The 16,619-nt window shown below is 28.3% G+C and overlaps 2 protein-coding genes across 2 annotated transcripts in view; both read left to right on the forward strand.

The window, feature by feature from the left end:
- The first annotated feature begins 23 nt into the window (after nt 1-23).
- LOC117171025 (transducin beta-like protein 3) lies at nt 24-14,959 on the forward strand. The gene is made up of 12 exons (XM_033358069.1): nt 24-238; nt 315-485; nt 561-736; nt 821-1,020; nt 5,233-5,436; nt 5,520-5,709; nt 5,794-5,912; nt 9,958-10,116; nt 10,202-10,367; nt 10,673-10,897; nt 11,961-12,088; nt 14,703-14,959. The coding sequence occupies exons 1-12, from the start codon at nt 24-26 to the stop codon at nt 14,898-14,900; spliced, it is 2,151 nt and encodes a 716-aa protein (XP_033213960.1). The 3' UTR covers nt 14,901-14,959.
- Nucleotides 14,960-15,435: 476 nt separating this feature from the next.
- Nucleotides 15,436-16,619, forward strand: part of LOC117171729 (kinesin-like protein KIF19) — a 62,512-nt gene continuing 61,328 nt past the window's right edge. The window contains exon 1 of the mRNA XM_033359293.1: nt 15,436-15,591. Within this exon, the coding sequence (XP_033215184.1) occupies nt 15,509-15,591 (83 nt within the window). The 5' untranslated portion in view covers nt 15,436-15,508. The remainder of the gene's footprint in view (nt 15,592-16,619) is intronic.

A 16,619-nucleotide genomic window follows, 5' to 3' on the forward strand; every position in this document is an offset into this window, starting at 1 on the left:
TTTAATCGGTTATTTATTACCGTATGTGTTACTTAACTGTGAAACAATTGCGAATTTTAACAGAATCAAAAGTGGAAAAGATGTGGAAATCTATTCACCAAGGACCAGTAGCGCGAATAGCTTTTTTCAGTGGAGGTCCAATCATGGCTTCTGGAGGAAGCGATAGCAGTGTTAGGCTTTGGAATTTAGAGCATCATGCCTGTACATATAATTTAAAAGGCGTTCAAGGCGTTGTCAGGTAATTAATATAATAGGAATTTTACGATATTCAATATCCCCTTTCACTGCTCGAGTCTTAAAAATTTTTCTTTCAGCATCTTGGTATTCCATCCGGACCCTAAAAAACAGCTTCTTTTTGCTGCGGGTGACGACACAATAATTCACGGATGGAATATACAAAAAGGGGAGCAAAGGCTGTTATTGAATGGTCACTTTAGTAACGTTACTTCTCTCTCCTTTCACGAGGACGGAGTGCACATGCTTAGGTAATGAAGAATAAATGCCTGAAATCTAGTTTGTACATGTTGTTAATCAATAATCTTTTTTTTTTCAATTCTCAGTTCTGGGCGGGACAAGGTTCTGATATTGTGGGACATTTCTCAAGGATCTTCGATCAGAGTTTTGCCAGTTTATGAAGGAGTCGAGGGGGCTTTTATAATTCCATGCGAAGCCCCTCTGTCAGATTCAATAAAACGTAAAAAGTCAGAAATATATGCTGCCTCTGCAGGAGAAAAGGGTATTTATATTTAATGTTTCCAAAAAAGCGAATCTGAAATATTTTTTAGAGTACAGTTTATTTATTTTCTCTTTATTAATATAGGAATCATCAAAATATGGAAAATGAAAGCTGGTAGCGAAGTTTATGCACAGGACAATTCTTTGGTACCAGCTGCCAAAGAAGCAGGAGGTCTCTCCGTAACGAATTTATTGTACAATGCAGTTAGCAATAGTGTCGCTCTTGTATCTGCTGATCAAAATATTATAATCCATTCAATTGAAAGCTTCCAATGCAAAAAACAGGTAATAATTATTTAAAATTTTAATTTTAAATTAGAGGGCTTTGATACTTTTTTAGCGATGTTACTGTTTTATCACCATTTCGAAAAAATCCATAATTGCCACTATTTTCATACATGTGGCTGCTAATCGCACTTTTTCTTTGCGTTAACTTTAAAAATATTTTTGAATTTCTTCGCTGGTTGACTAAAATATTATGTTTACCATCGGAAGTACAGAAATATAAACTGGAAAATAAACCCAAAGGCTAATTAATATATAGAATGATTAAGTACAAATATTTTTGATTCAGCTTTTCTTTATTTTCTAAGTTCAGGGTAGCCGCTGGACCGGGAAAGGACCGGGAATTTTCTGAGACCGGGAAAACCCGAGAAATGACTGAATTTATTTCATGAACGGGAGTTTTACGAATTTTTAGAAGAACCAATAGCCCAAGTTTGATTTTAACAGTTTTGTAAATAATTAAAGTATAAAAAACTTAACAATAATCGATTTGACAAAACGATTCATTCCGATAATTTTATTTTGAAATAACAATTTGAATGATTCATCAATAAATTATTTTTAATTCAAAGTATTAGGTCTTCCTTTATATTATTTTTTATATTAAATTGAATAAATAAATTTATTAATATATTATTTTTATTAGTTTTCTTGGCCATTAAAAACTTCACTGTTCATTTAAGAAGAGTAAATTGAATACAAATATATGTAAAAGTAAACAGTTTGAAACTGAATTGTTTTACATAGAAAGTTTTTAATCTGTAGAATTTCGAAGAGCTTTTCCACTTTTAACGTTACAATATGACTTGTTCGGTTTAAAAAATGTTTAATTTGTAAGTGAAATTTTGCGATTTTGACATATAAATAGCAGTTGAACACTTATTATTTGTATACAAAATTCGAGTAATTTCAAGAGATATATCTTAGTTTTGAAAAGATTCAAAATTAATTAAAAACTTGAAATGTCTTCAAGTAATTGGAAAGAAGTGTGTTAACATTTTTGTTTAGAACTTCTAAATACATTTTAAAATTAACCGAATTTTCCCTAGAACTTTTGGAAAATCCTGTAGATTAAAAAAAAAATCCTTAAAATCTTCCAGGTTCTGTTTTGGTCATTTTGTTAGTGTCTTAAAATCTTTTTAAAGTTTCTGTTACAATCATTTTTCAAACTGAAAAATCATTTTTAATTTTCCTAGGAATCTTAAGAAAATGTTTTTATTATGTTTAAGCCTTTCAAAATTCTTAAAAAATTTCTAATTTTTTTGGTTGAAATCTGCATTTTGTTTTAAATTCGAGTGTGGGTATTTGCACCGAAATTCCGGTATGAATACCACATTTTTTTGGGTCACAAACTCCGCGTAAATGATTTGAAATCAGTTCAAGCTCTAAATTTAATTTTAATATTTTTTAAACTTCGAAATATCTCTTAAAATTACTCCAATTTTTTCTACAAATAATAAGTGTTCCTACTGTTATTTATAAATTCAAATTTTAAGGATTTTTTATTTTAATTTTCAGGATTTTATAAAAGTTCTTCAACTGTTCAAAATGAAAATAATTTAAATTCGAATTTAAAAACTGTCAAGTAAGAAAAAAATTAGTTTTCGTGTTTTAATTTTTCTAACTTAAAACTACTTAAAAAATATAATTTTTAAATTTGTTAAAGTTATTGCTTGCTTCTTTAACCCTTGGGACTCCGCACGACCTGATAATCTAATTTGTCCCGCGTGCGGTCCTCGAGACCGCATTCACGTTTTACACATTTAAACAATTTCTAATTAGTTTTATTTACAGTATGAGCATGTAATGAAGTATTTTCTATTCTTAGGATGAATAAATGAGCAACTTAGAATATTTACTAAACTTTATTAAATAAATTTTGAACGCAATGCAAATTTTGGTAAAACATATTGTATAAAAATCTTTCTGCTTGGAAAATTGGACTAGCATCACGAGAATCATTAGCAAATCGATTCTCAAAACAAATTAGAAGAAAGAGAACTATGTAGGAGCTGTAAATTCAAAATCAAAAGAATAATGCTCTTTCAGTTTTTCATTCTTTTTTTCTTGAGCAAGTCTCACATGTGGTAACAGTTGTAGAATGTTTTCTACGTGCAAATTGTTTACATTCGCAAATTGTTCACGGCGAAAGAGCGAAAGAGTTCCAAGGGTTAATTTAGAGAATTGAAAATATTAACGTGGATTCATATTTTTGGAATTTAATCTGAATCTTTGCACTCTATAATTTATAAAAATTCTAAATTTGGCAGTTTAACTGCATTTCATTGGTTATTTATTACTTTAAGTCGAAAAAAGGTTTAGAATAAATTTCGATTTTTTAAATTTCGTTGACCGTGAAGAATGTTTGTGAACCGGATAAAAACCGTGAAATGACCGGGAATTTTTTTCTTTGATTAAAACGGCCACCCTGAAGTTTCGTACTGTACGTTTTCGATTCTTTTTCAGTGTCTGAAGAAAAATCTATCAAAAGTGTACCATTGTAATTTGTAACATTTATTGGTTACAATTTTTAAATACGAAAAATCAAATCTAAAATCAAATTTTGTTCCAAATTTGATTATTAAAAAGTCTACTAATTTGTATATTAATCGTACGATTTCAAACTATAAGTTCCATCAATTGTCGATATATTTGATATCGAATATAGTTAAAAAATTATTATATATTAACTTGAAACGGTTTTTAATCCAGCAATTTAACGTAATCACAGTCGAGAGTATAAACTATAAGATTGAAAGCTTTTAAATTGAAAAAGCTTCAAATTATGAAACAATTTTGGAGTAAATAAGTTCCAAATTTAACCATATTTGAAAGTTAATTATTTCAATACTAAATAAAAGCATTCATATTTTATTAATATACCAATTTTTCAAGTTTTCTATTTTGAAAATAGTTCAAATTAATAATAAATTCCAATAAATCAGAATTCTATTATAGTAAATATCCAATTTTTGGCAAAAATGAAGTTGAAATTAACCGAAAGAGAAATTTGGAATTTTTAAATGTGCAAAAAGTTCAATTTGAAAAAAAACTAGATCCTAGATTGAGAAAACCTAAAAAAAATTAACTCACGCAACTAAAGTTCAAAATGTACATGGACTATAATTTTGTCTGATTTTAAAATAATGTAATTTGATAAGTTAAAAATTGTAGAAAAAAATATTTTAGACGTAGATCAATCTTTTCTTTGAAGAATAATTAAGGTATGGGCGTCCGTAAAATTGGAAACTAATTTCGGGATTTTAAGAATACTTGAAAATTATAATTATCGTTTTTGAAGGCAAGTTAATTATTTTATTGGAATTAGTGAAGAAGGAATTAATTTTCAAAGATTGTCTTGATCTTTGCAAATATTTAAAATTGCAGTTTAGTCAGTTTCATTTGATGCGTTTATTATTCTTGAACGATATTTCTCTATTTCTCTGAAAGTCTCTTAATTTTCCTGGAATGGAATTGTCAACGAAAGTTTTAGAATTTTTTCAATTACCTATAAAAGACCTAGAATATGTGAATCAACATTGTGTAGCAGCCCTGGTTCAAAGAAATTGAACTAAGAAATTGTATACAAAATTTCATCAAACTTTAACAAAGTATCACAATAGCACTTATATATAAGTTTAGTATTTACACAATAAAATCATTTAGAAATTCAGAACCCCTGCAAAGAATGCAAAATTATCAATCTAATTGTATGAAATTTATCAGTTTACAATACTGTTCTGTTAAATTTTGGTGTCCCTTATAACTTTACAAAAAATGGATGGCTTTAAAAATTAATTTGATTGGTGCAAATATAATTTGCGAATCCATTAAAATTCATACTAGAAAGAATAACATTCAAATTACCATACATATTATTTATTATTGTATGTATTTTCGATAAATTTAGCATTTGATCCAATTTCCTTCGTTAAAGAATTAAAAATATTGCAAATTGGATTTATCTGAAACATTTACTCTGTAGTGCTGAAGAAAGAAAACTTTTCGAACTTTCATGCGACATATGTCAAAGTTATTTATTTTTTTCAAAATATTTCTTGTCGATTCAAGGATTGCTTGATTTATAGCATAAGTTTATAATTTCTTTTTCCAAAATTTATGTCGCTACTATTTTTTATTTCTGAAGTAAGTCCGAGCCCTAAAATTATTTTTGATTCTATTTAGATGTTTCTAAACATGGTATTTTTTTAGTTGGTAGGTTACAGCGCTGAAATTCTGGACCTTATTTACGTCGGTGAAGGAGACACTCATCTTGCAGTTGCATCGAACAGCTGCGATATAAAATTCTATGAGTTAGAAACAATGAATTGCCAACTGCTAGGAGGTCACACTGATTTTGTTATGTCTCTAAGCAGCACTCCAGCTAATCGAAATCTTTTTGCCTCGTCAGGAAAAGTGAGAATTATACTTTATTTTCTTTATATTAATCAGTTTCGTTCAAACTGAAAAAAATATACCTATGTGGAAAATTATTTCAGGATAACAGTGTCAGGTTGTGGCTCTTGGACAAAAATTCTCTCCAAGTATCTTGCATTGGAGTTGGAGTTAGACACACAGAATCTGTTGCTTCTGTTGCACTTTCGCAATCATTGACAAAATTCTTCGCCTCTGTGAGCAAGGACTCTTGCCTCAAATTGTGGGATGTACCTGAAACACTTAACCAAGCCGGTTAGATTATTTGTTGCATTTTTTAAACTGGGTTTTAATAATGTAATTAAAAAACATTTAAAGTATATTAATATAATTTTACAGATGCTGTGACACTTAATGCGACTTATTCCGTCAAAGCTCATGACTCGGATATCAACTGTGTAACAGTTTCTCCTAACGATAGATTTATTGCTACTGGTGCTCTTGATAAAACGGCGAAGGTATAAACAAATTATTTTTAATTTCATAATAGATTGAATGATTTAACGATGATTCATTTTGATAACAAGAGATATTTCGGGTTTCACTCGTAAGAATTTTGTCGAAGTTTCGTGAACATTGCAGTCAAGAAGTAGTATAAGGAGACCCCACGCCCATGGTGCCTTTGGAAAATTTATACAAGTTTTCCAAATGGTATTATTTGGAATTATTATTACTAAATGGTATATATAAATAGTATTATTATTATTAATTTTATTATAATATATTTGGATTTGAATCCTTCCTAATGTAAAGCTTATAAAATGTAACAATTTTATTTTAAATATAAGAATCGCGAATTTCAATGATTTAAGAATATAAGAGAATTTCGAAAACAGGACAAGTTCAAAACGTTGAAAAGGAAATATTTTCCAAATATAATTTTGAAAATTCAGTCATTAAAATTTCAAAAAAAATAAAACTGTACTATTTGAAATTAGAAGGGTTCCAAATTGAGAAATTTCAGATTACAATTTTTTTTTCATGCACTATTTTATGAGAAAAAATGTGAAATTTTATCATTTTTAATTCATTCATCTGCTTTAGTTGAAATTTCATCTTTATTGAATAAAAATGCAACTGTTTCGTTAGAAATTAAGCTATTGCACTATTTTTTTTTGAAAAAATAACTATTTCGTAGAAAATTTACTTTTTGATTAACCCTTAAAGGTATCCCTGGGCTCTTTTATACCCAGCCTTTTCTAAATCATGATTTTCGTAGTTTAAAAATGTTAAAATCAGACTTATAGCGTCATTTGTCGACAAAGCATGAGTACCAATTTCCTTGAGATTCCAAAAATGTTACTGACATCGAAAATTATTTGATCATTTATACTTATTTATTCTTATATAAAGTAAGTACATAGTATTTTGAAGTATTTAAATATATTGTAAGTAGTTTTTAAATTAATGTTTTAATTATTAGGATGTCTTATAATCTGCGATCAAGTATACGGCAGCGTCTACTCGAGCAAGACATCCTATTCTAAAATCATCACATTCTGAAATCATTGCAACTTTAGAATTTCAACTAGAACCCAAAATATCAACAATTAGAGTTCTTGAAAGTATTAGTATGTATTTGATGGTACCACACTTAAAAGAACGATTTACCTATTCTCGGCTACCGAGAAATATCAAAGTTGGTTGTGAGTGCATTTTGCAATCAAATTTATCAACTGTTAGAGCATAAGAAAGGGTTCTATTTGACAATACCTATTTGAGATGAACACCGTATCTTATTCTGCAGCGACTGTTGTAATGGATAAATAAATGTTGTTCTGTATGTTTTATTATAAAACATAAGTTTTCTGAACATTTAAACCATATTTTTAACCATATTCGCTTTTATTTTTCACTAAATAATTATAAATGTTCAAAAAAAATGTTTTTTAATTTTTTCCTAAAATACATGTTTTGATTGTTCAAAATAAATATCTTTTTCTGAACAGTGACAGAAAATCTCGGTATTTTTTGGAAGTACTATATCTTAAGTATGTTCAGTTTAATTTTTAGTTCTTTATATCGAAATTATCGAAAAAATCGATTTTTTTTTGTAAAAAAAGTCATTTTTTTAGTTCTTAATTTCTTTATATTAGTTAAAGTTAAAAATATATATATTATCTAGTTGTATCTTATAAAGGATATAAAATTGTACACCCAAAAAATGTTTCGTCCAAAAATATTAAAAATCCTTATTGCAATTAAGAAATTTCTGCTGGGGTCTTCAGCGACCCCCCTCATACTTTATGTTATCACAGAGAGGGGATACCTTTAAGGGTTAAAATTCATATTTGGTGTTGAAAAATTAACGGAAATCTTTTCAGGATGAAAGTTCTACTTATAAAAGAAGTTTGTCGTTTTTTATTAAAAATTCATCTGTTTTACTACGACATTTGATCTTTTTTGGATAAAAAAGCAACTATTTGGTAGAGAATTAAACTATTTTGTTAAAACTTTATCCTTTTTGGTTGACAAAATTCGTCTTTTTGGACTGAAAATTGTATTATTTTTTTTTTGGTAGAAACTAATTTTTTTTTTGTTACAAAAATTCAATTTTTCATCTTGCAGAGTCAACTGAAATCTTTATTGGATCAAAATTCAACTTTTTTTTTGTAATTGAAAATTCATCTACTTTGAGATAAATTTCATATTTTTTATAAGAATGCAACTATTTGGTAGAAAATTCAAACAATTTTGTTAAAAATTTGTTTGTTTCTTTTTTGGTAGAAAGTTATTTCTTGTTTAAAAATTTATATTTTGATCATGAAAACTCAACTAAAACCCTTTTCAACAGAAAATTTATCAATTTTCTTGATAATTTACCTTTTTTTTTAAACTTGGTCTGTTATAGAAGAAATTTCATTTTTTTTTTGTTTACATGAAAATGCAACTTTTTGGTTAAAAATCATTTTTCTTTGCTTGAGTATTGCATCTAATATATTTGAAAGATTTTGTTGAATTGCTTTGTTCAGAAATCACTTTTTTGTTAAAATTTGTATTTTCTTACTTAGATAAAAGTTAAACTACATTATTAAAAATTTAACTGTTTAAAAGAAAATACTTTTTCTTAAATTTATTTTTAACAGAAAACGTAACTTTTCCATTTTTTTTTATTGTTATTTTTTAGTCGAAATTTTTTTTCTCCAAAGTCATATTTTTGGTATGAAAATACAATTTTTGTAACGAAAATTTGTCTTCTGGTTTAAAGGTTCAATAATTTAGATAACTTTTATTTATTTTTTGAGTGAAAAATCTTTATTTGTTGGAAATTCGTCTTTTTGATTTAAAATGATTATTTTTTGGTTGTATAAATATTCTGTTTTGATTAAAATATAAACTATGACACTTTTTAGTTGGGAATTTGTTTTCTTAGGTTGAATATTCAACTACAGTAGACTCTACGACACTTCTCGTTTTCGGGGCTGTAGGGGAAGCGAACACGAAGTGTCAGAGTACCCTCTCTTCTGCGATCCGCGAGAGCCACGTGACGCGCGTGCGAATTCAAATGCTCTCAAGCGCCGTACAGCTTTGTCAAGTATGTTCGGTGAAAGAAAACCTCCCCTTCAGTGGCGCCGAAACGAAAACCTTGGATTTCGTTTTAAAATGTTCCAGCAGTGATCCATTCAATTTTTTTACGTACTTTTGTTGGCGGCTCCATTGAAATTCTATTTAAAAAAATGTCACAATATAGGTAAAGGAAATAAGGCAAGGAGTGGGGGCAAGCGAACGAAGGGGAAATCTGAAAACGAGAAGTGTCTTAGACAAAAGTGTCGTAGAGTCTACTGTATTATGTTAAAAATTAAGCTATTTGGTGAAAAATCCAGTATTTTGTTAAAAAGCTATTTTTTATAGTAGAAAAAACATTTTTTTTTTGTTTGAAATAAATAAATAAATTTTTGATTTGTAAATAAAATACTGTTTTATTTCATTTATAAAATATTTTGTGTTAAAAGTATTAGAAGATTAAAATGCTGGTATTTAAAAATTAATGATTGGAAATTAAAAATTAGTGTCAAGGAAAAATGAGAGAATTTTTAAAATGTTCTCGGGTTTGAATTTTTCTGCAAGAGACGCTACGTGCGATGCAAACTAACTAAAACAGATTTCACGCGTCCAAGTTTTCCGGGAATGGGCTCTCCTTATTCTACTTCTTGATTGCAGTTCACTTCTTCAGGGCTGGCCTGAAACTGAGGTATCAGGTTATGTTGTTCTTATGTATACTCTCTACGATGGAAAAATTTTGTGTGTTTTTGCAATAACTGTTCTGTCAAATAAAATGTTATGTTATTTCATAATAGTTTAAAAATGTTTAATAATATTATTGAGAGTTTTTTGGATTCCCATCACTATTGAAGAGCCCTTAAAATTTGCATGAATCAATTTTTAGAAAGAATATCCAACAATTTGTTCAAAAATAAACTCAGAAGACCTGGAAATTCTAAATCTTAAAAGATTTCTATTCCTCCATATATTTTTCTTATAATTACAAAACTATTTTTTAAGCTCTGGGATGCGAGTAATTTACAACAACTGGGAGTATTTCGAGGTCATAGAAGAAGCGTCTGGTGCGTTAGATTTTCGCCCATTGATCAAGTTCTTTTGACATCATCTGCAGATTGTACATTAAAAATTTGGTCTTTAACGGAATTGAATTGCTTGAAGGTAAATTATATAAATGATTATCATTTATTGATTCTTTGAAATTAATTATGCGATATTTGTACTTAATTAATAGTTTTAATTGTAGACTTTCGAAGGACACGAAGCTTCTGTAATCAGAGCAGAATTCTTATCTCGAGGGATGCAAATAATAACGTCTTCTGGAGATGGTTTAGTGAAATTGTGGAGTGTCAAGACTTCTGAGTGCATTTCTACTTTGGAAAAACATGAATCTGCAGTATGGGCCCTGAAAGGTAAGATCATATAAATTAATTTATGCAAAATTAGGTGTAGAGCAGATGTTAATTAAATATCTCTATTTTATATGTAATGTACTTACGCAAATACCATTTGTATAAAAAACTAAAGCACTTTTTCAAGGTCGTGTATGACTAAATATTATTTATAATAGTTAAAACTTTCATGCACTTTATAGAGATTAGTAATTAGTAATGAGTAATGAGTGTTCATTTATGATAGATAGTTAGCATAATAATTAGTTTATATTTCTGTAAAAAAAAAAATAATAATTTATATTTTTTGTCTCTTTGGACGGAAGTTAACAGAATTGAAACACATCTTGTCAGTGGAGGAAGCGATTCAATGATTATCGTTTGGCGCGATGTTACGCAGGAAAATAAAGCAAAGTTAATCGCTGAAAAGGAAAATTTGATCCTCGAGGAGCAGAAACTCGCTAATCTACTTAAAGCTGAGAAATTAACGTCAGCCTTAAATCTCGCTTTAAAGCTGGAGAGACCACTTCAAACTCTGAAAATTATTGAAGGTATTTTGATTTTTTTAAATATAATTTCGTTTAAGAACAGAGAGAAAAAGAATTTTAAATCAGACATTTTGTCAAAAGCGAAAACGTTTTTTAATTAATACTTGCAAAATAATCTACCTTCTGATAAAAGAATAATTTAAAAATTCGCTACCCGGTAAGAAGAGAAGAATAGAGAAAAGTTAATATTTTCAGATTTTAATGAAAGAGTGAGTATTATTTAATTTTTTTGAATGTGCTAATTTTCCATCGGGAGAAGTGCCCAGCGAAAGTATAGGTTTATCTCCAAAAGTAATTTTTCTATTTTCTTAACGCTTAATCGGAGCATTAGACACACCTCTCATGGTTATTTTTAATTCCATACTTACATGCTGTATTTTTGATTAATTTAATTCCTTCTAATCTGTCCACAAAATATGTGCACAGTACGTAGTGCAAGTAAGGTGGAGTAATTTTAATTATAATATTTTATATTGTTTAAACAAATTATGGATTTAATACTATAGTAAAGAATAAAAAATTCATTTCATAATGTTGTGTAAGGCAAATAAAATTGATTTATCTTTCAACACAATTGTCAAAATATTCTTTGACAGTACTACAAATCATTTCTATTAACATAATTATATTATATTTGCAACTGAAGTTTTTTTTGAATCGATTAAAAGGACTAGGTTTTGCGTCCTTTAAAGTGTCATTATTCTCTTCCGTTCTATTCTTTCTTTTGCATTCATTCATTTTTTAACTCCTCTCAATACGCTTCCATTACATTTTTCTAAGACGATTAAAAAGAATATATTTTGCTTTTTTCTACTCTGGTGGAACTTTCGATGGAGAAAAATTCGCTTATTAATAATAGTAATTTAGATTCTTAATTTTTCTGAATTCTTCTCTTCTTGACGAGTGGGGAAATAAATGTTTCAGAATTTCCCAATATATTTCTTACCGCTTTTAAACAAACAAAAAACATCTGTCACGGTGAATGGCTATGCAAAATATTTCGAAAAAAATAGTACGAATTGTTGTGTTAATACCGATTGTTCTTTAATACTGATTATTCTTGCAGGCATTATTAAGAAGAACGAGGAGGACTTGGTTCATACTATACGGGAATTGAAACCAGCCCGTCAGGAATCGTTGCTCAAATGTGCCGTTGTTTGGAATACAAACAGCCGTAATTCTCAAGCTGCTCAGGTAATTTTTCAATTAATCGTCAGAATTATTAGTACGAGGAAATCCCTGAAATTAGGTGACATAATTTCTTATTAAAAAAAAAAAGTTTGCTGACTCATCCAGAAAATAATCTTAAATTTGATAAAGTAGATCATTACTAAAGCTATCGTTTACTTTTTTATCATCAGAAATAATAATAAATGTTTTTGTTAGCTTCTGGTTGAATTAAAAATATTTCTGATAATTTCGAGCTAATTTAGATTTTTACAACAGCTATTACGTCAGATGTAAATATTACGTCTCTAATTCAACAGATAGCAAGTTAACACAAAGAAAAATATTGCTTTGAAATTAAAGCTGGCGCTGTTCAGGTTTGATTTTGTAACATTGCAATAAAAATCACATGTTTTTAAGTTGATTTTTCATTCCTTTATTTGTTAAACATAATTTTTGATCAAATTACGCCACCGGTTACTGAATTAAAAAAATAATAGTGATTAAAAGATATCTACATAACTTATGACGTTGTTTATTATTTATAATGTGTGCTTTAAGCTTTGATTTAGTTGAAAATTTCTGAAATAAATTTCTTTTCTAATTTTAGGATTATCCAGAAGGAATAATTGGTAAATTACAAGCACTCGGTATTTTTATTGCAACAGTTTTTCTATTTTGTAAATTTCTTTTTTTATGCTATCCAATAGAAATAACCTTTGCAAATTTAATTTATTTTTAACTTTTTATTATTTTTTAACTTGAAAAATTTATGATGTTTTTAATGAATTTTATCAAAAGTTCATCCTTTTTAGTTGAAGCTTCAACTTTTGGCTTCAGAACTCTTGAATTTAATTAAAAATTCGTCTTTTTTGGTATTAAGTTAATCTTTTTGTTTAAGAATTCTTTTTTAGTTGAAAATAAAAGTTTTTGGTTTAGAATTGTTGAAAATTTGTTAAAAATTCGCCTTTTTTTGGCAGTTTGTTCCAAAATTCATTTTTTTAGTCGAAAATTCAACGTTTTGGTTGAGAATTCTTGAATTTTATTGAAAATTTGTCTTTTTTAGCATTAAATTAATCTTTTGATTTAAAATTTTATCTTTTTATTTAAAACTTATTTTTTAGTTCAAAATTCATCCTATTGGTTTAGAATTCTTGAATTTTGTGAAAAATTCGCCTTTTTGGCAGTTTGTTTAAAATTTCACCTTTTTTTAGTTGAAAATTCAACTTTTTTATAGATAATTCTTGAATTTTGTCAAAAATTCGTGTTTTTTTGTAGAAAATTAATCTTTTTATTTAAATTCATCTGTTTGGTTAAAAATGTAACAGCTAGGCTTTAAAGTTGAACTATTTCTTAAAAACACATTTTTTGGTTGAAGATTCCAAATTGTAGTTAAACATTCATCTTGGTGGTTGGAAATTGAACTATTTTGTTAAAAATTCCTTTTTTTAATGAGAATTAATCTAAATTAATTCAGAATTCCACTTTTTGGTTGAGAATTCTTGTATTTTGTTGGAAATTCGTTTTTTTTTTTGAATAAAATTGACTTTTTTATCAAAATTTCAAATTTTTGGTTTGATAAAGCAGCTGTTTTTGTATAGAAAATTTGTTATTTTGTTTTCAAAATTCAATAATTTTGTTTAAAAAATCAGCTATTTCGTAGATAATTCGCTTTTTTATAATTAAAAATTATTTATTGTAACTAATAGTTTAAATATTCCATTATTGGTTAAAAATGTACGTTTCTTAGTTTAAAAATCAAATCATATCCGGATTTAAAGAAGTTGAAATAAGAAATTGTAAAATAGCATTTTTGTATAAGTTTAGTATTTACACAATAAAATCATTTAGAAATTCAGAACCCCTGCAAATAATGCAAAATTATCAATCTAATTTTATGAAATTTATCAGTTTACAATACTGTTCTGTTAAATTTTGATGTGCCTTATAACTTTACAAAAAATGGATGGGTTTAAAAATTAATTTGATTTGTGCAAATATAATTTGCGAATCCATACAATTTCATATTATAAATAATAAAATTCAAAGTACTATACGTATTGTTTATTAATGTATGTGTTTTCTATGCATTTAGTGTTTCATCTAATTTCCTTCGTTAAAAAATAAAAATATTACAAATTGCAGTTATCTGAAACATTTACTCTGTATTTCTGAAGAAACAACATTTTATCTTGAAAATTCAATAATTTAGTTTAAAAAAACAACTATTTGGTAAAAAAATCGTTTTTTTAGAATTAAAAATTATTTATTATAATTAAAAGTTTAACTATTCCATTTTTTGTTAAAAATTTACCTTTCTTAGTTTAAAAATTAAATAATACCCTCATGCACTTTCACATAAAATTCAATTAGGTACATTTCGACACTTATTGAAAATGACTTTTTTATAATAATTATTGATTTACTACCTAATTTAATAATTCACCACATGGACACGTAAACAGTATGAACATATTGGCCACTTGACTCCCTATAAACACACACAAAAATCAGCATAAACGTAAAATCGTTACCCTCTAGCAATAAAAAAATGTTGGACCACCCTAGTTTTCATTACTAAACCTCAATAATCTTGCTAAACTAAATTTAAAAAAAAAGTACAAAATATTTTTGCTTGCAGTTGGTGATAAATGCGTTATTGTATGAAATCGGAAGCGATCATTTGCAGGCCGTGGGAATCACCTCATCTCTGGAGGCATTGATCCCTTACACGGAGCGTCATTTCAAAAGATTGACTGGTTTACTTCAAGATCTTCACCTCCTCAGTTACACAGTACATCGCATGAAACCTCTCAGCACCCCAATGAATATCGACTGATCTAAACGATCTTGTAATATATAGAAAATAAATTATTATTACTTTTTTAAAATTGAAAACGCATCATAATAATCATTGACGTATCAGGGCTCATAAAGCTCCTGACGTCTTCAAGCTTTGTCAATAATTACATGTACTTACACACACTCACTACCAACAATTAGAAAAACCAACAGCAAATCATCCGAGACTGAGTCACGAAATCGTCTTAAATTTCTCGCAATTAATTGTCACGGCATCAACTCCAATTCAAAGGCCTTAACGAAAAATGATTTTCTTTTAATCTTATTTTAATCAGCGGTAAAGAGTCAACACTTTAGCATTTCAGCGTCCTTCCTCGAGATCATAGACCAATTAGGAGTCGACCGTATAAACCGCAGAAAGTATAAGACTGTGTACAACTTGACAATCTTAATCCTTGAGCACATAGACAGAGTCTGCTACCTCAACCCAATTCCTTATACAAGCTTTACTCGTTTAAAGAGCAGACGAGCGCCAATGGTGGGAATAACGTTCAGCGCCCGATTCTAAACAAATTACCTGAACAACTGCTTTACAGATCAGTTACAGTTAGTTGGTAGATCAGTTCACTGCCAAGGAAGCTTAGAATGACTCTAGGAGGAAGAGTTCTTCTTCTGATGAACTTCCTCCTACTCTTTCAAGCTTCAGCCTGCACCAATGAGTCTACAGAGTAAGTTTTTCTCTCTTTAACCCTTTTTCAAATATTACATTTTAATTTTATTCACCACTCTTCATTTACGACTCGTGATTTTTTTGATCGACCATCAGTTAGAGTCGATTAAAGAAGCCAGATTTAAATGATACTGCATATCGATTTATTCAGAGACCAATTTTCATTTTAAAATCTAATATACTAATTATTTTTGATTTTTTCTTTACTTTGATATCTGAACCATTTTAATAATGATTCAATTGCAAAACTCAGTTGTTACAGCCACGAGATAATGATATTTTCCCCCAGTGTATACATTTTTATATCTGTCAAATATGACGTCAGAGTTTTGAAAAATAGTGCAGTATATTAAGAGTGACAGTAAGTTACACTGATATTTGATAAAAGATCTGGTTGTAAATTAGGAAAGCGTTGGCAGCTTTGGAACAATAAATGTCTGGGGAAAATGAAGTTATTGGCAAGAAGCCGTTTATGAGACCCTGCTCTTGATCTCTTATTTTCACTTTAGTGTTTCTGACAATCTTAGAAAGATCTGAGATTGGTAGAAAGAAATATATTAAAATTTAAGAATTAATAGAGCATAACTAGCAACCTTCAGAACCCATCATAAAAACGTTTTGACAGCTCAACTAAATTTCCTTGTTTACTGGTTCCTCCCAACAACAATAATCTATTTTAGATGTTGAAAGTTACGGTTTTCATTATTTATATCAATTCTCAAATTTTGATTATAGTTTCGTAAAAGAAATTCAGCCATATACAGAATTATCGTTTGATCAGTAACAAAATAATGGGGAGAACGGAGGGGTGGAGCACTCGTGAAATCTGGTGTGAGAGAGTTCTCATGCAATTTTTGAAACCTTACTGAAATCTAAATGAAATCATTGAAATCTTTGTGAAACCTTGGGCACTTTTTGAAATCTTTGTGGAGTCTGTGAAATCTTTGTGAAATAATTAATATCTTTGAATAGTCGTTGAGATTTTCGTGAGCTCTCTGAAATCTTTGTGAAATCTCTAAAATCTTC

The sequence above is a fragment of the Belonocnema kinseyi genome, chromosome 4, assembly GCF_010883055.1.
Source record: "Belonocnema kinseyi isolate 2016_QV_RU_SX_M_011 chromosome 4, B_treatae_v1, whole genome shotgun sequence".
NCBI classification, from domain to species: domain Eukaryota; kingdom Metazoa; phylum Arthropoda; class Insecta; order Hymenoptera; family Cynipidae; genus Belonocnema; species Belonocnema kinseyi.